This window comes from Pseudorca crassidens, chromosome 1, assembly GCF_039906515.1.
Source record: "Pseudorca crassidens isolate mPseCra1 chromosome 1, mPseCra1.hap1, whole genome shotgun sequence".
Lineage (NCBI taxonomy): Eukaryota > Metazoa > Chordata > Mammalia > Artiodactyla > Delphinidae > Pseudorca > Pseudorca crassidens.
The window spans coordinates 107,500,803-107,522,403 of record NC_090296.1 but is presented as its reverse complement, the minus strand read 5'-3'; the positions used below and the strand labels follow the sequence as shown (position 1 = coordinate 107,522,403).

At 35.0% G+C, this 21,601-nt stretch overlaps 2 protein-coding genes across 15 annotated transcripts in view; one reads left to right on the top strand and one right to left on the bottom strand.

Moving 5' to 3' along the window:
* The window catches only part of SLTM (SAFB like transcription modulator), a 44,531-nt gene that overhangs the window by 19,448 nt on the left and 3,482 nt on the right, over positions 1-21,601 (top strand). For 3 of the 8 annotated variants that reach the window (XM_067748311.1, XM_067748302.1, XM_067748276.1), the window contains 14 exons: positions 4,201-4,228; positions 5,574-6,042; positions 6,662-6,711; positions 8,858-8,976; positions 11,167-11,316; positions 11,532-11,635; positions 11,734-11,900; positions 12,380-12,465; positions 12,676-12,839; positions 15,244-15,424; positions 16,162-16,286; positions 17,120-17,290; positions 17,952-18,266; positions 18,380-18,524. In XM_067748311.1, coding sequence (XP_067604412.1) covers positions 4,201-4,228; positions 5,574-6,042; positions 6,662-6,711; positions 8,858-8,976; positions 11,167-11,316; positions 11,532-11,635; positions 11,734-11,900; positions 12,380-12,465; positions 12,676-12,839; positions 15,244-15,424; positions 16,162-16,286; positions 17,120-17,290; positions 17,952-18,266; positions 18,380-18,524 — 2,274 coding nt within the window. The remainder of the gene's footprint in view (positions 1-4,200; positions 4,229-5,573; positions 6,043-6,661; positions 6,712-8,857; positions 8,977-11,166; positions 11,317-11,531; positions 11,636-11,733; positions 11,901-12,379; positions 12,466-12,675; positions 12,840-15,243; positions 15,425-16,161; positions 16,287-17,119; positions 17,291-17,951; positions 18,267-18,379; positions 18,525-21,601) is intronic. The other 5 variants (XM_067748320.1, XM_067748284.1, XM_067748339.1 and 2 more) reach the window with 3 other exon arrangements.
* Positions 11,624-21,601, bottom strand: part of MINDY2 (MINDY lysine 48 deubiquitinase 2) — a 114,430-nt gene continuing 104,452 nt past the window's right edge. For all 7 annotated transcript variants that reach the window (XR_010945970.1, XR_010945971.1, XR_010945947.1 and 4 more), the window contains 2 exons: positions 16,111-16,227; positions 11,624-11,780 (listed from right to left, as the gene is read on the bottom strand). The gene's annotated coding sequence lies outside the window, so the exon portion shown is untranslated. The remainder of the gene's footprint in view (positions 11,781-16,110; positions 16,228-21,601) is intronic.

The window sequence follows — 21,601 nt, the reverse complement described above, 5'->3', positions numbered from 1 at the left end:
AATTATTTAAAATATTTACATGGTTCCAAAGTCAAATCTAAGAGACAGGATATATTCAAAAAAGTCCCCTTCACCCGTCCCCTTATTGGTGAACTTTCCAAAATTCAGGATTTATCCTTTTATTCCTTGTTTTTAAAAATATAAGTAAATAGGCAGTGCCTTTGTATAGGGATATATTTATTTAAAGCCAGTCTTCAGGCTTTGACTTGAAGCTTAAATCTTTAGCTCTCAGGTGTTAGCCTCTAAGCAGTTTGTCATACCAGGTAGAATTTGGTTTGCATTCTGTTAGTTACTTATAATATTGTGAGTTTCGGCATGTTTTCTTAGTCAATTTCTATGTCTGTAAAATGAACATTGTAAGTCCTACCTGCTAGAGTGATGTGAAGATCAATCATATACCCTGGCACATAGTACATGTGTAGTTAGTGGTTACTTGTAGTATTGTTTTACTTGCTTGAAGGTATCAGTTACTTGAGAATTGTTTGGAAAATTTTCTCCAAAATGTTTGTATTTGGTAATGCTTTAATTCTTAAAAATTTCCTCTAGTGTCAATCCTGTCAATCTTCTATGATTGCATCATGTATATTCCTTTTTCCATTTGCCTTTGCCCCTAATGTTTCATTAACTTGAAGGGCCTTCCCTTTTTTTGTCATACGAAGTCTACATACCTCTCAAAGCCAGACTTATCTCTGTCTCTTCCATAAAGCTCTCTCTCATGTAGTGCTTTACTGTTGACAGAGAACTTTTTACACCCCTTATCTTATTTAATTCTATATATCCTATTTAGGTCATATGTTATCTCTGTTTTATAGGTAAAATTCACCTAGGTAGATGACACTACCACAGAGTAAAACTGTTTTAGTGGTAAAGACAGAATAAATAACTACATCTCATGGTGCCTAGTCTGGTATTCTTTTCACTAAATGACTCCACACTCGGAATTGTTGTTTTCTGAATTCCATTGTACTTACACAGTGCTGCAGTTAGTTCAGTCCCTCCACCTAAAAACAGTGGTGTCTTACACTACATTTATTCAGTAAATTCATTCAACAAATATTTGTTAAGTGCTTATTATGTGCCAGATATTTTGTATTTCCCACAGTCTTTAGCGTATTGCCACATAGATAGCAGGTAGTGGTTTAGGGTTATCTTGAAGGTTTATTGTAAATTAGTCAGACTGAATACAGTGTTTCTATACAAGTCAGGGGAAAGGAGGCCTTCCAGAAGAGGTCTTCTTACTTGGTTCATATAAGTACATGTATCACAAGATTAACCTAGGGGAAGGTAATAGAATGGGTATATAGGAAACACTTTGTTAACTGAAAAACAAGTCCTAGGCTTGTCTTTACCTGTCACGAGTCATTGCTGCTCCTAGAATGAAATAAAAATAGAGAAGCTTTCTGTATTAATTTTCATATTTGACTTAAGGGTTGTAGATCCCATTACAAAGATAAATAACATGAACATTATAGACATTTGTTTTCATTTTCATATGTGAAATACATTTTTTCAAGATTAGCACAAAAAGTAGTTAATTTAAAAGGATGCTTTTCATTGTGGTTACTTATTTACCATATTCCTTATTCTGAAAAAACATCTGTTTTCAGTGGAGGAAAATTATTTTCAAATAAGGTACATGTCTGTGCCTATATATCATTTACAGGGAAAAATTTCCACTGTCTTTCTTGTATTTCTTGGTTTGTTTCTTTATTGTAAGGAATGGTTTAACCTTAGTAGTGAGTGCTATGTTTACTGCACATACTGAACAATAATGCAAATATGCACTAGTGTGTGGCTCATCTTTTCTACTAACCCTAGTTGTTTTTGTGCTTCACCCCCATTGTAATCAGTTTGTTTTCTGGAAGTTGGCTCAGACTCCTTTCCTAGGGACATTTAAGTATATGTAATAAGGCTAGTGTTACTACTATTTTGAGAAACTAAAGTTGTGAAACCCTTCAGAAGACCTGTTGAGTAATTAGGATAGATACCTAAAAACTCTTGAGCAAAGTAAGGCAAACCTTACCAATTATTTTAGCAGCTAGAAATAACATTTCTAATTGGCAGAAAGATTTTGTTTTTTACATCACAGTATTTTTTAATAAATACTTTGGCCATTTTTTTTCTTGAACATATCAATATTGCATCTCTAAAACAATATCTTGGAAGTGGTGTGCTGTTGTATCACAGGTAGATAAAGGAGAGGCAAGTTGCATTCTTTAAGTTACTTTATTCTGCTTTTAAGTAAAAGTTGAGATATTCCAGTTTATTTATCCCTCTGAGATAAATGACTAAAAGAGTTTGGGAGAAAAAGACTTATCAGTAATTCCAGCATAACTCATCCTTCCTTTGCTGCCACTGCCTACCACTCCACCCAAGTTAAAGCATTTTTCTTTCCTTTCCAAATGTTGCACATTAGAAATGTAATGATTAAAACTAAATTCCAGCATAACAATTAGGAGCTTATTAGAGCACAGTATAATGGACTTATATAATAATAGGATTCATATTGCTGTCAGTCAGTAATCTACTTGTTCTGGACTATTTTACTTCCTAAGCTTATGGCTTAATTGTTTTAGTGTTTTCAGTTTCCTTCATGTTACTTTAGTTTGCAGTACAATTGGTCATTCCCTAATTGGGGCACTTATGTGTTAACTTAAAGTTGAAAAATTATTTTAAAAATGACTTCTCAGAAATATGTGTGTTACCCAAATGTTAATTTTGAGCATATGGTAAAATATTTGACATTTTTAAGGAATGCATGCTTTTATATGAATCTAAAATTGTGTTATAAGATTAATGCGGCATTTAAAATTTTGTTTACAGTTCAGTTTTGCCTTCAGTCTAATTTCCCTGCTAGGCTGTCGCTCTAAGGCACCGTTCTTAAAGTGTAGTCCCTGGACCGGCATCAGCGTCACTGAAACTTGTTAACGATGCAGATTCCCAGGCCCTACTCCAGGCTTGAATCAGAAACTCTAGGGTTGGTGTTCAGCAATCTCAATCTCAATCCCAAGTCCTCAGGGGATTCTGATACAGACTCAGAGTTTGAGAACCACTACTCTAAGGCTTCGTGTACGGTAGCTTCATACCACCTTGACTAAAAAAATCTACTTCTACTCAGCTTTTATTTTAAAAGTTATAAGTTAAAACATTCCTTAATTTTTTTCCATTACTGAGATTATAATGCATATTACTAGCTTATTTGTTATGATCTTTAATTTTGGGAAATGTTGTTTCTATTTTGCTATAATTCAGTTATTTTTGTAGTGTTAGCTTAGTGTAGAGTAAATAAAGATTTTCCCCTCTGTGCTATTCTTGTTTTCAAGCCAGCACATGCTTAATTTTAGATTACGTGATGTCACAAATTTTAAAATTGAAATATCACATATTTTAAAATTAAAGCCAATCATTTAAAAAATTGTGTTACTTGTTTTGATTACCTTAGCACAAATACCATTTTTAAAGTGGCTGACCACCATTGTATATGAGACAGCTTATGAATTCATTTTAACAGATTAAAAAGGAATGAATTTGAAACTACTCTTGTGGTCATTCTTACTTCTGAGATGCCTAAGAAGGGAGTGTTTTTTGTTTATTTATTTTGTTTATTAATATGCATTCCATCCCTTGAAAAGTATATGTTTTCATGTTAGATTTTCTGGTACATTTTGAATAGTATGCCCTAAGAGTGCCTTTGAGCTGAGTTATGTAAAATAATCAGGGCAGGCTTTTTATTGGCATCTTTTTGCATCCTCTTTTTTTGGGGTGGTGGGGGGCCCGCGCCTCACGGCTTGCGGGATCTTAGTTCCCAGACCGAGGGTCGGACCCAAGGCCTAGCAGTGGAAGCGCCGAGTCCTAACCACTAGACCGCCAGGGAATTCCTAGTGGCTTTTTGATATGAGTAAGAGTCCGGTTGTTTAAACTAGTTTTGAGTAGTGAAACTAAGTAATCCAGTTCATTGTTGATATAATCATTGACAGATTTGCCTGTTTCCTTGTGTAAAATCATGTATACCAGACATATGCTACATTTCTGTAAATGTGTTTTGGTTCAGTTCTGATTGGAATATCCTGTATTTGTTAGTGATAGGCGTCTCTAATATTATTAAATCATTCAGCAATCAAACTTGATAGATCTTGTACTATTACTGAAATCCAGTTTTAAGTGAATTCATTTTACATTTGATTATTCTTTGAATTTCAGGATGGTGAGGAAGAAGAAAATGAGAAAGGTATGTTTGATGCTAAGTAGAGTTTAAAAATTGGTGACATTTAGAAAAACAGTAAATTATGTGAAAATAAAACATTCCTTATTTGAAATCTTATTTTTGAAATGAGTTTATTTTCAAATTTATCAACTTAGTGAATTAAGGTAGCACCTTGATTTTATTTTTCAATTGGTTTTAATTTTTTTTTAACACTTTAAAGATATGTTCTAACTTAATGGTACATATCAGTTACTGTAGTGGACAATGCCATTTTTTACTTAACCCAATTTAAATTTTATTTTTAAAAATAACTCCTAGCATACGGTAAGTTGATTACATTCTTAGGACTGGCACTGCAGTAACTCAATACGTGCTTATTGGGAGTCCTTGTATGTAATGGATAATTAATTTTACAATTAGCCCTAAAAATGTTGGGTGACCAGGAGACTGACTTTTTGTTTGCTGCTTAGAGAAATTTCGTACAGTCTTCTGACAGTTTCAGTAGTTTAGGAGAGCTATCTCATCCAATACAATTGCAGGGACACCAGTAGCAAAATACGTGGTCAGTATGAGGTTTATGGAAGAGTTCTTGGAAAGACGTCAAAGCATCCTCCTACTTTGGACTAGAAAGGACATGGAACAGGGTTCTAAGCAAGAAAGAATAAAAAACCTAGAAGAAATGATGAAGTAAAGCTACCAGCTGAAAATCTCAGATGCCCGAAGCCTTTCTATTTTGGGGGAATGCAAGACATCATTGAAGATGGTAATTGCAGGACTGACTGGACAGGATGAAGCCTGGAAATAACCACTTTCCTAAACGTTAATGGAGCAGGCCATCTTTGGAGCCGCCTGTAGCAGTTTTCCACGTGATTCTGGACTACACAAGAACTGAATAAGAAGAGCGAAAAAGATGAGGCCCTGAATACTTTGAAGACCGATTGGTATCCTCAGACTGTGACCTTTCAAGACGTCACCATTGGAGTTATGAAGGTCACAAGAGTTAAATCCCAAGATAATTTGAACATTGAATACCAAATCTGCACATTTGTCACTCTCTCATGGAGGAAAAAAATCTTCCATATGCCATTAACTTATAACCAGAAATGAAGAGCTGGTATCCTCAGGATGGAACCATTTCTTCACTTTTGTTATTTGGTATTTGTATTTAGAGATCATTTTTTTCCATGAAGAATAAGTGATCCTGGGTAAAGGATTGTTTATGTTAGTTAATACCCTTGTGTTTTTCTTCCTAACCTTCCATCAGTGCTAATAACTGGCTTTATATTTTCTAGGTCCTATTCTAGCTTATGAATATGAAATTGTTTAAACTTCTTGTTTTGCCGTATTTATTCCTGTTAAATCCTCTTAGATATAGCAGGTTCTGGTGATGGTACACAAGAAGTATCTAAACCTCTTCCTTCAGAAGGGAACCTAGCTGAGGCTGATCACACAGCTCATGAAGAGATGGAAGCTAATACGACTGTGAAAGAAGCTGAGGATGACAACATCTCGGTCACAATCCAGGCTGAAGATGCCATCACTCTGGATTTTGATGGTGATGACCTCCTAGAAACAGGTAAAAATGTGAAAATTACAGATTCTGAAGCAAGTAAGCCAAAAGATGGGCAGGACGTCATTGCACAGAGCCCGGAGAAGGAAAGCAAGGATTATGAGATGAATGCGAACCATAAAGATGGTAAGAAGGAAGACTGCGTGAAGGGTGATCCTGTCGAGAAGGAAGCCAGAGAAAGTTCTAAGAAAGCAGAATCTGGAGACAAAGAAAAGGATACTTTGAAGAAAGGGCCCTCGTCTACTGGGGCCTCTGGTCAAGCAAAGAGGTTTGTTTTTCTATGTCAGTTCTTTACGATACTGAATTCCAGCATTCAATAAGATCACTCTACATTAAGGGGGTGGCTTCAAGACCATGTACAGTAATTAGTACTTATGATCCTGCCTATAATATTTTTGATCGTCATAAGTTACTTTAAAAAAAAATTCAAGATCTTCGTAATATGCAGTGTGTCCTACTGATTGCATTGTCGAATTGTCAGCATATATTTGGTTTTTTTGTTGTTTTTTTTTTTTCAAATTGACAATTTTTTTGTGTTTTATTTTTAAAAATCCTTGTGATGATGGTTAATGAACAACTATCAGTCCTAAGAACACAAAATGAAGTCAAGTCCCAGTCCTGAAATCTGGAGAAGATGGCCATATATCCACTGAATAGAATTGTCAGAAAATCTAGATCTTCAGGCATCTTGGGGAAAATCAGTCCAAGAATCCTAAGGGAATCATTTGTTCAAATAACCTAATCTAGGCCTTTGGAATTATTAATTTGTATGAATAGCACTATTTGAAATATAGTCGATATCAAGCTGTTCGATTTTTGTTCTTTTGTTTTTTTCTGTTGTGTTTTTTTTTTTTTTTCAATTTTCTTCTGGTGATTTGCTTCTTTAGCTCTTCAAAGGAATCTAAAGACAGCAAGACATCATCCAAAGATGACAAAGGTAATGGATTTCCTTCCCTGTTTATTTCAGTGGTAAATTGCATATTTTCATTAAAAAGTAATAATTGCCTGGGGTTTGTTTCCTTTGACATTATTGAGTCCTCAAAAATTGACATACTAAAATTTTTCGATGGCCTTTATGTAAACAATGGAGTTAGATTACAGCAAATTCTCAGTGTGATTAAAGCATTACTTTCTTAATTACTTAATTTGTAAACTGGTATGAATTTGCTTAAAATATATTTGGTCTGTGTTTTTTACGTTGTGTTCTAAGCATCTGTATGGAATATTCATATAACAGATATTTTGTTTTCTTATAATTTCAAGTATTTTATCTTTGATTGCAGTCACTTTTAACCCCTGTACACCACCATGGTCTTTTCCCTTTCTGTCTAGTAGGAAATATGGTATAAACAGCATTTGTGTATATTTGTGGAGCTGAAAGAAAGTCAGTCTCCTAACATTTGGTTTTACTTTCTTGATTCTTTAAATCAGGGCACACTTCTGTTAATAGCCAGTTATACAGTATTTTAATTCTTCGGAATTTACTTCCTATTTGACTTATTTTGCATTGATGAGAGTTTTATGTAGAAAAGTAGTTTTATTTTAATTTTTGTGAGCTTAAAGGTGCATTATTTGATTACTTTTTGTTACTGGGAAGTCTCAGTTTGTCTCCTGGTCATGTGCTTTAGTGTCATCTTGTATATGCTGTATACTTGAAAAATATTTCTTGTGTTCTCAAAAAGCATTTTAAGGGAAAATAACACCATTTAGGTACTACAGATTCTGAAAATGCCTCGAGTGCCTGAAAAAGTAATGTGTTCCTTATCCTTTTTTTTAGTATATTTTGTTGGTATATTTTAATAATTAGAAATTTTAGTGATTGGTTTAGTAATTGACAATTAATTAATTGCATTACCCACATTCCTTACAGTTTGGTTAATGGATAAGATATAATAAATGTATTAAATGTTATCCTTTAAATTTAGAAGACTAGTGTAGTCTTAATTAAATGTTAACTTTTTCCTGTCATTAAATTGTTTTTTCTGTAGTTAGAGAAGTACGTGGGCCCAAATGTTACTGGTAAAATAAAAAAGATACATAAACTTCCAGTTAACATTTCATAGCAGATCGCTTGATAACTACATTTCTTAAGAACACAAATGCAGCAACCATTAATATTTAAAATATTTGAGTCAGGCATGTGTTGTCTCATAAGTACGCTGACAACAGTTCTTCAACTAAAACTTGTGGCTTGTAATTTTTAAAGCATTAAACATTTTACTCCAATAATGCAAAGTTATAAAAATTGTTACTTTTGTTTGCTTAGATACTGTTTCCCTTAGAGTGGGTAAGAGTTGTTTTCCAAGTAAAGTCAAATGAATGAAAATTCCTTTTTTATAATAGCACATTTGAAGTAAAGCACTGAAGGATGACTGACCAGGCCTGTATTTTAAGAAATGGCATTTATCTGTATGAAACCATAATTTGTGTATGGAAATAGTGCAGAAATAATACATATAACCATTTACCTATTCTAAAGGATTTTGAGGTCTCTGATCTTATTTTTGTAAGTGATTGTAGAAGATTTTTTTTTTTTAAATACAGTTATCCAGCTGCATGTAATTCCCACTTTCTCTTACCCTTTCTCTGATAGAGAATGAAGGTGAACTGTGGTTGGCTAGTCTTTGTTATTAAACATTCAGATTCTTGAAAACAGTTTATCCCTTTGTTTGACTTTTCCCTTTGCGCTCCCAAGTTTCTCAGGAGCTAAAGCCCACCACAGATGTAGGTAATTAAGCAGTCTGTACATTCCTAGATGACTACTTCCTGGTTCCCTGTATTCAGTGCAGTGGTTGAGTATAAGTTATTGAGCTTAACAGCAAAAGTCCAAGACATGTAATTTATTTTTTTTGCCTACTTTGTCGTAAAATTCGTGCAGTAGGAAATGTACAAATGTTCAGACATGTTTGTATTATCTCTTATTGTGTTTGATTTTAATAATAGATGTGTAGGATTTTGATGTAGTAAAGTTGTACTATCAACATTAGAGGGTATAATAATTTTGGAAGAATATGGCCCTAATAATTGTGTTTTAAAAAATTCCAATTGAGGTACTTAAACTTCTGATATTAAATCTATTCTAGGAAGTACAAGTAGTACTAGTGGTAGCAGTGGAAGCTCAACTAAAAATATCTGGGTTAGTGGACTTTCTTCTAATACCAAAGCTGCTGATTTGAAGAACCTCTTTGGCAAATATGGAAAGGTACATTCTTTTTACCTTTTTATCCATCTTTCTGGTATCTCCATTCTAAATAGAGGTTATATTCAAAACCGTATATATAAAATCTAGTTTCTTGTCTCTCTTAGGACTGTTACAGGCATAATTATTGAGTTCTGTAGTAATGATGAGTTTCATCATATAATCTCACTCTGAGCCCTGGGAATCTTCTATTAAGAGCTCATATTTTGAGCCCATTTAAGCCAAGGATTTTGATTCATCACATTCATCATGATATTTCTTGGACCTAGAATTGCTGAGGCTGATCTGGTCATCTGGAAAATATAGGTAGATTAATATTAGGCAATGGGATATAGAATATGAGGGAAAAAACCCCAAAACTGATGTGGTCCTTCTCATTATACAAATTCCAGTACAGTGGTGGTGAAAAATGTAAAACTGGTGAAACTTAATCAGAAGTTTTGATATGTGCTGTGAAGGAAGAGTGCAGGGTGTTAGCAAAGGGAGGCGTTACTGTGGTTGGTTCATCAGGAGAACTTTTTCTGGCATATGAGGGGAGCCCTAACAGAAGAGAAAAATAGTCAATGATTAAATGAATTGAATATTCAAATAATGTCTGTTGAATTAAGTTGCAGTTGATCTGCATCCCTTAGGGCACTCACTATTTTCTACTTTACATTTTAGTGTACAATATATTGGTACATCGTATATAACCTACTCTGCTGTAAACTCTTTGATAGCAGGGATCTTTATCTACTATACTATGTGTGCACATGGTAGGCTTTCAAATATTTATTAAATTAATGACCATTAACAGTAAATAGCCATTAATGAGTGTTACAAAAATCTATCTTATTGATTTTAGGAGTTTTTTCTTCTTCTTCTAATTAGAGAGTTACCTGCACATTTAAGGAGGTTCTTGTAGATGTCAGATACAGAACACTGAGAATTGTGGTCCCATGATCAGCTGTGGTGTATTTTTGGTTCTATTTTCAACAATTTATTGTTAGAGCTGTAAAAACGGTATTTTGATGTTGGCATTTGTTAGGATTAAAACTATATTAGGAAACCATGTACTTATAACAAGGACCTCGGGCTTAAGAATTAAGCTGTTGTTGGGGCAAGTCAGTGTTTCCCAGAGTTGAGATAAAAGCTGATAGCTACCAGCTACCCACACCATACAGCCTCCTAAATTCCTTACGTTCCTCTTCCTGACACTGCGTCCCTGTTCCTATTTATTCAGCACTACATTGTTCTCTCTCGCTTTTCTTCTCACTCATCCACCCCTGCCTTGTCTCTCTTATTCATTTTATAGAATTGAAATTATTTGTCACTTTTATATTGGTATACATTTAAAAAGTACATAGATGGAAAGTGTGTCTTTTGTGTGTTTTTTAAAAAAAATTAATTTATTTGTTTTTATTTTTGGCTGTATTGGGTCTTCGTTGCTGTGCGCGGGCTTTCTCTAGTTGCGGCGAGCGGGGGCTACTCTTTGTTGCAGTGCACGGGATTCTCGTTGTCATGGCTTCTCTTGTTGCGGAGCATGGGCTCTAGGTGCGCAGGCTCAGTAGTTGTGGCGCATGGGCTTAGTTGCTCCACGGCATGTGGGATCTTCCCAGACCACGGCTCAAACCCGTGTCCCCTGCATTGGCAGGCAGATTCTTAACGACTGCGCCACCAGGGAAGTCCTAGGGTGTATTTTTAAGGTTGCTTTTTTACATGTGGCAGATTCTTTATTTTTGAAAGACCCATTATAGAAAAGTGTTAACACTTATCTAGACACTTTCTAGGAACTTAACCCTTTTTGTTTTAATATCTTTAAGAGATTCAGGGTGAGCCTTTGATAGGGAATTTTTGACCCAAATCTAATTGAAAATATTATTTCTTTGCTTTCGTTAATTGTGCCGTTACTTCATTGATGTGACTGTGTTTTGGCAATGTATTTGAAAGGAAGAAAAAGGAAAAAACTAAAAGCAGGTTAAATTGCTTTTTGACATTTTAAATTGTTCCCCTGAATATTTACTGACTACTTACAGGCAAGGTAGATGGTGATCATAGAATAATATATGTCCTAAATTTATCCTTTATCCTGAATTTATACATCCTGAACATATCCTTTAATTTGAATAGTCTTCATTCTGAAGTTTAATCTATTTAGAAATGTATGTGGTTATAAAGTTGTAAAACTTTCTAAAGTATAATCTCATTTTACAGGTTCTGAGTGCAAAGGTAGTCACAAATGCTCGAAGTCCCGGGGCCAAGTGCTATGGCATTGTAACTATGTCTTCAAGCACAGAGGTGTCCAGATGTATTGCACATCTTCATCGCACTGAGCTGCATGGACAGCTAATTTCTGTTGAAAAAGTAAGCTTGCTTAAGTGTTTATAAAAGGGAGGTTATTTTGAGGGCTAGTAATTTTCAATTTAAAGATGTTACACTGGTAGGGAGTAGAATTAGGAATGATTTTTAATTTTATATATTCATTTCTGTTTTCCAAATTTTCTACCATCAACATACTTTTTATAAACATAAAAGTGTAACGTTAAAACACATATTTTTTTTCTGTTTAAACCTTTCAGGTTAAAGGTGATCCTTCTAAGAAAGAATTGAAGAAAGAAAATGATGAAAAGAGTAGTTCAAGAAGTTCTGGAGACAAAAAAAATATGAGTGATAGAAGTAGCAAGTAAGGATTTATTTTGTTGATAAGCATATAGACTTTCTTGGTACACTGATGAAGTAGTCCTCATTTTGTTGTTTTGTTGCGTGTTGTGGTATGGTCAGGACACAAGCCTCAGTCAAAAAAGAAGAGAAGAGGTCGTCTGAGAAACCTGAAAAAAAAGAAAGCAAGGATACTAAGAAAATAGAAGGTAAAGATGAGAAGAATGATAATGGATCAAGTGGCCAAACTTCAGAATCGATTAAAAAAAGTGAAGAAAAGAAACGAATAAGTATGCTATGCATCTTTCTTCTCAGTCCCTTTCTAATGCATCCTACAATTTAATTTTTACAGTGGAAGGGGAAACTTGAGATTACAATCCAGATAAATATTTTAAACTTTGTTATTAGATGTCACTGTGGTAGAAAAGGAGGTCTAATAGACTGATTGTCTTCTCCTTTTCCACTCTTAGGAAACAGATGTCTTCTTCCACCTAAGCCCATTTACTGTTAAATCTGGGCTGGCTGAAAACGGTCAATGAGTAATAGCTATGTAATTGATCTTTTGGTATCTCTGAAAGTATTTATGTTAGCAGATCAAGCTTTAAAAACTCTTTACCTTTAAGTTCTTATAGAATAGGTTTTTTATTTCATGTATTCGTTTATGAATATTTGGTTGTCTAAGAATTCAGCATTTTTACATTATATTTTCTTTTTTACTGAAATATTTTTAGACATTTGCTTATCTAATTTTTTTCCTTTTTCCTCTTAGGTTCAAAGAGTCCAGGACATATGGTAATACTAGACCAAACTAAAGGAGATCATTGTAGGCCATCAAGAAGGGGAAGATATGAGAAAGTAAGTCTCTGAGATGGATGTTGTATACTATTCCACCTGTTCCCAAAAGAAGCTAAGTCAGTATCTCTAACCATTTTGCACACTTCCATGCTAGGAAACCTAAGAAAAGGGGAATGTCATTACTCATTTAGGCTTTTTAAATGACCAGCTCAACTTGAAAAAACATAATTATTTTAACTTGTAGTCCTGTTATAATTTTTTTTTCTACAGATTCATGGAAGAAGCAAGGAAAAGGAGAGAGCTAGCTTAGATAAAAAAAGGGACAAAGACTACAGGAGGAAAGACATCTTGCCTTTTGAAAAGATGAAGGAACAAAGATTGAGAGAACATTTAGTTCGTTTTGAAAGATTGCGACGAGCAATGGAACTTCGAAGGTAGGAAAAGAGTCTGTTTATACCTGTCTTTAACTATAGGTACATCTTTAACACTAGTTATAAACCAGATTTCTGGAAATTGTATTCCTACAGAAAGATATTTGTCACTTTTAAGAAGTGCAGTAAAACCTACTGATTTCTTAAGTTTGCATAGTATTTTACGATTTACAAAATACCTTTCCATCTATTATCTCTGTCTTGACAGTTCTGTAAGGTTAGTTATGTCCATTATATAAGTGAAAAAAATGGAGGCCCAGAGAGGCTAAATGACTCTTCCAATGCCACATGGCTAATGAGTGGCAGAGTCGGGACTCAGACCCAAGTCTTCTGACTCCAAGTCCAATGCTCTTTCCTCTACTCCAAAGCTGCCGCCATAAAAAACATGACTTTAAAGGAAAAATTGATTTTTGAGATAGGATAGTCTCAATGTAAGCTATAGTGGTCAAATAATATGTTGACATTTTAGGGAAAACTTATTGTACTTTGAATTAGAGACCAAGTGAAGGCAGATTTAACCCTGTGAACCTTATTGTGTTCAAGCTCTGTCCCAAAGCAGGCATTCTTTTTAAAACAAAATGAGAACAAAACATTTCTATTTTTAGTGGCAATATCTCAACAGTTCATCATGAGTGCCAGTTTGCTTTCGTATATATCAATTTTTGGATGCCACTTAAAATATTCTTGTGAAAGTGTTTCATAATATAAATTTCCAAATATTAACCTATACTGTCAAATGGTCACTTACCATGAAATTTCATCTATTCATTCACAAGAGTGCTTGGAACTACCAGAGATACTTTTAGCAACTTAAATAATACTGTGATTGCCACACAGTTTACCTAAAGGAAATAACCCTTGCATTACTCAGAACCTTTGTTGGAAGAGGTCTCAGCACGCTTAGCCTCCTGTTTAGAGGACCACAAGTTGAGAGGAGGGTGGGAGTGGGAGTTATTAGGCAGCACTCCTCAAACCCGTTAGACCAGCACCCCTTTCATAGTAAACAAAAGAGTTGCAGCACCTTCTTTACTAATCTGAAACGAAATTGGTATATAATATACCTACCTATACAAATATACGAAAAATATCAATATAAAGCCTTAACTGTAATACGAAGGAAAATGAAAGTAATTTATAATGAAGCATATATTCCAGATATGAATGTTTAGGCATGACTCTCTAGAAGATCTAATGAAGTAGTCAGATGTTTGCACCCTTCTTAAGACTCAGTGAGAATGTGACAGCTGCAAACACAGATTGATACCGGTTTGTCATATTGGTGAGTCAAATACCAGGAGTGTTGTTGATGTTATGACATGACATCTGAAATGGTGAACAACTCTTGGTGAAGTTCTCAAGAAAGTATAATTTTCCCTCTTACTTATATGGAGTTGCATTCCTGGAAACTTTAGTGTACATAAAGCCACGCCAAAGCAAATGAACCTAGCATTTATTAAACATTAGTTAAGTTCTAGAGCTAGATTTTCTTCTCTAGAGGTGATTTTGTTTTAATGACATGAATGTCCATTATGGTATTTGAAAGGTACATTAGGAGTGTTGGACAGTTTTTTGTTATGCAGAACTATCTTGACTATTCCACGCATCGGAAGATATTTAGAATCCTTGGTCCCCTTCACTAACTGCTGGTAACCGCCCCATGGTCATTGTGATAATTAAAAATGCTCCTCAGATTTCCATGGGGGCAGTACTGAACCGTTGAGAACCACTGGGTTACTAGGGGAAGACATGGTGATAGACAAAATACACTGGGTGCCTTAATGTAAGGAAATGATTTTTTAAAAAAACCAAACGCTGTTAAAAGTCTTAATATAATAATTTAGTTGAGCAAACATTTGAACTACCTCCTGAATGAAAGAAGCATGTTACCTGGAGCCATCTATTATGGGCTGTGAACACTCCAAAAGAGGCTTTGAGGCAACCGTTCATTATATACAGCATTTGCTGTAATTCATGCTGGTGGTTATGATCCCAAGTTATCAAAAATAAGGCCTACCTGATTTTAAGGAGATAGACTATATCCTATTTTTCTATCAAAAACAGTAGAAGTTGTAGTTTTGCAAACTCATGTATGTAGAATATCTCCTTTTAAAAATGTTGATTAATTAATGGGCTGTTATAGTGGGATTTTTATTTAAACAGGAATCATGTAAGAGGCAACTACTCTATAAAATTCAGCTGTTCAGTTGACAGTCTTAATAAATAAGTGACACTATTGAAATCTGTTTAAAGTTTTATTTTGAGTTCTCTTTCCAATTACATTAAAACTACTTAGAATGAGTTGAAGTTTAAAATTGCCAACCTCAAGGAAAAATACAAATTCAAAAGCTATTCTCTTTCACACAGTGCTAGCATAATTTAAGTATTTCTAAATACTGATTTTTGTTAGACGAAGAGAGATTGCAGAAAGAGAGCGTCGAGAGCGAGAACGCATTAGAATAATTCGTGAACGGGAAGAACGGGAACGCTTACAGAGAGAGAGAGAGCGCCTAGAAATTGAAAGGCAAAAACTAGAGAGAGAGAGAATGGAACGCGAACGCTTGGAAAGGGAACGCATTCGTATTGAACAGGTGCAGTCAGAAAATCTTTTCATCTTAAATAACTGACCTTTCTCAAACCCTGTGATTTTTGCCCTAAAATTTGCTTTACATGTTGTAAAGCTTCTATAGAATAAGTTTAGCTAATGAGCATTTATTAAGTGTCCCTGAAAGGTAACAGTGAATTAGGTGCTAGTTAAAAATACATTTAGTCATGACTTTGTTCTAGCCAATTGGTAATACCTCGAGCTCTGCAATATCATGGCAGCCTAATAGTCTGAGCATAGGACTATGAGTCCAGAGTAGTTGTAATCCAGGCTCTGTCACTATCCCATTCTTAGAAAATAACTATTTCCTTACATATTATAGTGGGAGTGATTTCCCAAGGCTGGAAGGAAATAATGCCTCTCTTTGCAGAATTGCATCCAAGGTTTTAAGGCACTTAATCTTCATACGTATTAAGAACTCTATTTCTAATTCCCTTTAGGTGCTTTTGTTTAAAATTATTAAACTAAATTTGACCTTCCAAATTTAAAAAATTGCCAGCTTTTAACACCCAGTCTCTGTTAATTTTAATGTTGCAGAACAATAGTCATAGCTTAGATTGCTAATTACTGAAGTCAGAATTTTTTATTTGTCCCAGGTATGTGTTTTGCCTGGTGCTTGCCTATGATGGTTTCTTAATGACAGGATTAAAACAAAGTTGCATATATACTTACCTTATGTTTTCATTTTGCATTGGTTGGTTCTTCCTTCTATGTTGTCTGAAGGAACGACGTAAGGAAGCTGAACGTATTGCTCGAGAACGAGAGGAACTGAGAAGGCAACAGCAGCAGCTTCGTTATGAACAAGAAAAAAGGAATTCTTTGAAACGCCCACGTGATGTAGATCATAGGTAGTTGCTTACTTTCTTTAACAGTAGCTTACTATCTTATTCCTTAGTCCAAGCTAAGACTAACTCTAGAATTGGAGAGTACAGGCACCCATCACTGGAGTAAAGGGTCATGATCAACAGGGATGGGAATGATGGCAGTATTGAATTGGACCCAGTGCATTGTCAAGTAGAAGAGTCTGCTCTTCTGTTTCCCTTCCTAATGCAAATGTTTTTCCACTATGACTGGAAATACATGGTAGACTTCAGCAATGGCTCTCAAACTCAGACCCATTTTGAAAATGCTTACAGGGTAGTGCAGATGGTACAGAAATCAAAGTCAAATTTGGGAAGACTAAAATATAGATTCTGTATGTGTTTGCATTCATGGTTCTTAATAGATTTCAAAATACAATATAGTCATTTAATTTTCTCATTATACATTCTGTGAGATTTAGTTGATAGTGTTGAGAAATAAGTGGAGTGAATGACTTGTGCTTGGGACTGACCCCTCTAACCTTTCCAAAGTTAAGTATAACCAAAAAGGTTGTATACACCTAGTTAGAATTTTATCATAAAATGGTATCAAGTGTTTATCTTATTTGTCTTTTCCATTTAGTAATTTGAAAACAAACAATTCTTCAACTATTTTCTTTCCTGTGAAATTCCTCTAATAACTATATGACTTTGTATAACAACAATTTTTTGCTAGCTTGTTCTTGTAACAATGTTTTATCTTGAGTTTATTAGCCCTCTGTATCCACAGTTCCTAGCATGTGGTATGTATGACTCCAAGTAAGTGTTATTTGATTGTTGTAAAACTAATTTATATAAACAAGCAAATATTTTTCTTCAAGGCGAGATGATCCTTACTGGAGCGAGAATAAAAAGTTGTCTCTAGATACAGATGCACGATTCGGCCACGGATCTGACTACTCTCGACAACAGAATAGATTTAATGACTTTGATCACCGAGAGAGGGGCAGGTTTCCTGAGAGTTCATCAATACAGTCTTCATCTTTTGAAAGGTAAACAGATTATGTTGAAAAATGCTGTATTTGGTATATGAGCCTTGTTAGTGATAGTTTGGTTCTCAGTTAAAATCTTAAGTACAGGTCATACCTGAGTGTTCAGAACAAATCATATGTTTGGTTTTTGTATTTGTTAATGAGACTGTGATTCAGTATTCAACATTAGTTTTATAGGCCACCATATAACACAGTTAAGTAGTTGGTTTTATCTAAGTGGGAGTACTGTTAACTGGATGGGCCTCAACTGTGAAGAACAGTAAAGTATCCCTCAGGTTGGTAGTGACTTGATGTAATTTCCCTTGGATGGCAAAAAACCAACCTTCATGCCAGACATTTAGCTCAATTTAAAAGAATATAGGTTATTATCAATAATTGTGGCTATTTTTGGTCACCTTACCTTAAGTTAATTTTTATTTATTATTTATTTAGTTTTTTTTTTTACATCTTTATTGGAGTATAATTGCTTTACAATGGTGTGTTGGTTTCTGCTTTATAACAAAGTGAATCAGTTATACATATATATATGTTCCCATATCTCTTCCATCTTAAGTTAATTTTTAAAGAAGGTGTTATTACTGTAGGTTATGCAAATAAAGTTAAGAAGAATAAGGCCAAGTAAGTACTTCTCAGGACCTGTGTTCTTTGTTTTGGATAACAGGCGAGAACGTTTTGTTGGTCACAGTGAAGGGAAAAAAACACGTCCTTCTGCACGAAGAGAAGATCCAGGTTTTGAAAGGTATCCCAAAAATTTCAGTGATTCCAGAAGAAATGAGCCTCTACCACCAAGAAACGAACTTAGAGAAACAGACAGGCGAGAAGTACGAGGGGAACGAGATGAGAGGAGGACAGTGATCATTCATGACAGGCCTGATATCACTCACCCTAGACATCCTCGAGAAGGAGGGCCCAATCCATCTAGACCAACCTCCTGGAAGAGTGAAGGAGGCATGTCCACCGACAAACGAGAAGCAAGGTATTTGTGTAGTTTCTAATGACTAGCTAGTGGTGGTTTATAATGCATTTGGGTTTTTCAAAAAAAGGTATAATAGAGTTTGATTGTGTATGTTTTTGGATTTTGTTTAACAGAGTTGAAAGGCCAGAAAGATCTGGGAGAGAAGTATCAGGGCACAGTGTGAGAGGGGCTCCCCCTGGGAATCGCAGTAATGCTTCAGGCTATGGAAACAGAGAGGGAGACAGAGGAGTAATCACAGACCGAGGAAGTGGAGCACAGGTAAATGCTTATGCAGGTTTATTGTCAACTCTCCAGAAATAAATTTAAAGGACTTATGAGACACATTGTATCTATAGTATCATTTGAGTGTGGACTAGACTAGTTAGATGAGAATGATTGAGAGTTTCTTGTGAAAGATCTTAATGCCTCTTGTATTTTCAAGTCAGTAGTTGAACATAGTAGTCCAGAGAAGCAGGATACTAGCCCTGAAATTTTTTTTTCCTTCCAGTTTTATTGAGATATAATTGACATACAGAAAGAACTGTGTAAGTTTAAGGTGTACAGTATAATGACTTGACTTACATACATGATGAAATGATTGTAGCCCTGAAATTTTTATTAAACTTCCTGCGAAAATTTGAGAATTGTTATATTTGGTAGATAGATGAGCCTTCCTAATGATGACTGGCTTTATTTCTTTTTTAAGAAATTGAGGCTTTCAAACTGGATGGGAAATCTTGGGCCCCTACTTGTGTTTCTCTTTCACCTTTTCCTTTTTTTTGTTGTTTTTTTGGTTTATAATACTCTCTCTTTTCTCCCACTTTATTAAGTAGCTTAAAGTATAGAACTGAAATAAAACAGTTGTCTCTTTTTTGCTCTTTTATTTTTAAAGGTAGGTAAGTGGAATATTTTGTATTTGCCTTTTTTACTCTTGTGACACTTTATTGACTTGAATATTTTCTATTAAGAAGTTAATGAATCTCGACAGAGGACATATCTTAGCAATTCAAATGAGCAAAAACCTTTTACCTGATTTGAAAGCATTCTGTCAATGAAATACTGGCATAATATGGGTTGACGGTTGCAGAGATAGAATATTCTCTTAAATTACATACAGAAAAGAATTCTGAAGTGTGTGTGTATGTGCATGTGTGTCTCCATCCTTCAGCCTGTAGTATACTCTGGTGCTCTGTTTTGTATTTGAATACATATTAGGTTTTGTAGCAACATTTTTTACCAGAAAACTTTTTAATCTCTTGGCATTCTAGTTAATACAACTATGCACTTTCCATTTCCTACAAAGCATTTTTGAAATGGATTTGGGCCTGCTGGGATTTATTACGCTTTAATGTTTCTAGTAAGTAGAAATGTTCAATAGATGAATTCATTGAGCTATTTATCCTGAATAGAACATTTAAGATTTGTTACATAATCCAGATATTCTGCCTTAGTTAGAGTAAAATTTAAGTCTCGTAGACTAGTGCCCTTGCATTCACATACCCTTTTTGGAAAAGGTATCCTGAGGGAAGAGATCCTGTTCCTCCCTTGGAAATTTGGTTTTCATTGTGTTGGTCTATAAGCTGTTCTGACTGTAGTATTGGGTTGGCAAAAAAGTTCCTTCGGTTTTTAAGTACAAATAAAAGACACATTTTTATTTTCACCAAGAACTTTATTGAACAACGTATTCACTGTTTTGTTTCACTACCTTCTGCCATTTTTCAGGCAACTTCATAATTCTGTCTTCCCAAAACTTTTTATCTTTTTGAGCAAAGAACTGTTCCATGTGCCTTTTACAGTCTTCCAGGGACTTGAAATTTTTCCCATTAAGAGAATTTTGTAAAGACCAAAATAAGTGGAAAGCCGAACGTGCAATGTCTGGTGAATATGGCGGAAGAATCAGAACTTCCCAGCCAAGCTGTAACAGATTTTGCCTGGTCATCAAAGAAACATGCTGTCTTGCATTATCCTGATGGAAGATTCTGCGTTTTCTGTTGACTAATCTGGATGCTTTTCGTTGAGTGCCATTTTCAGTTGGTCTAATTGGGAGCAGTACTTGTCGGAGTTAATTGTTTGGTTTTCTGGAAGGACTCCCTTCTAATCCCACTATATACACATCACCTTCTTTGGATGAAGACCGGCCTTTGGTGTGGTTGGTGGTGGTTCATTTTGCTTGCCCTACAATCTCTTCCGTTCCACATTGTAGTACGGTATCCACTTTTCATCGCCTGTCACAATTTGTTTTAAAAATGGAACATTTTCGTTACGTTTCAGTAGAGAAATGCATGTGGAAATACGGTCAAGAAGGGTTTTTTTCACTTAACTTACATGGAACCCAAACGTCAAAGCGATTCACATAACCAAGCTGGTGCAAATGATTTTCAGCACTTGATTTGGATATTTTGAGTATGTCGGCTATCTCCCACGTGGTATAATGTTGATTATTCTCAATGTCTCGATTTGATTGCTGTCAACTTCAGCTGGTCTACCCAACCGTGGAACATCATCCAGCGAGAAATCTTCAGCACAGTACTTCCCAAACCAACCTTTGACACGTTTGATCAGTCACAGCATCTTCTCCATACACCACGCAAATCGTTTTTTGTGTTTCAATTGTGTTTTTACCTTTCTTGAAATAATAAAGCATAATATGCCAAAAATGTGGCTTTTTTTCTTCCATCTTCAGTATTAAAATGGCTACACAAAAATTCACCAATTTTGGGTTTTTTTTAAATGCACGCTGATATGACAGCTGTCACAATACAATCTAACAAAATTGTTTTGAATGAAGTTAAAGACAGCTAAGCGCCACTAGAGCCATCCTACGGGAAAACTGAACGAACCTTTTGGCCAACCCAACATATCTCTGTAGGGCGCCTTCAGATTTCTGTAGGCTAACTATCATAACTTTTGACTCTTTTTTTTCTGCAGATCCTTAGTTCTCTGCTTTTGTTTCTTTATGTTCACTATTCTTTTTTCTTCATAGTCATGGATGTAAGACCTTGTAAGAGCCATAGCACTAACTAGTACTGTGTACAGTAAGATGACAGCTCCTGTTTCTATGTGGTATTTTCATGTTGATCATATACCCGACCTTGATTTGTCTTAAGGTTTTGACCTCTCAGTATGCCTTCTTACATATGTATAGAAGATCGAGGCATTACATATAGACCCAGAAATACTCAAGGGTCAAAAAGTACATGGGTGCTAGAAGGTATAGAAATAACAGTGCTGAATCATATTCTGTCCTACCTTTTCTACCCTGAAGCCTGAGAAGCTTCTTAGTTCAAAGTAGATAGAAACCTTTTTTCATATTATTCATTCTTTCATCTTCTCACACATCTTACTAATTTCCTTCT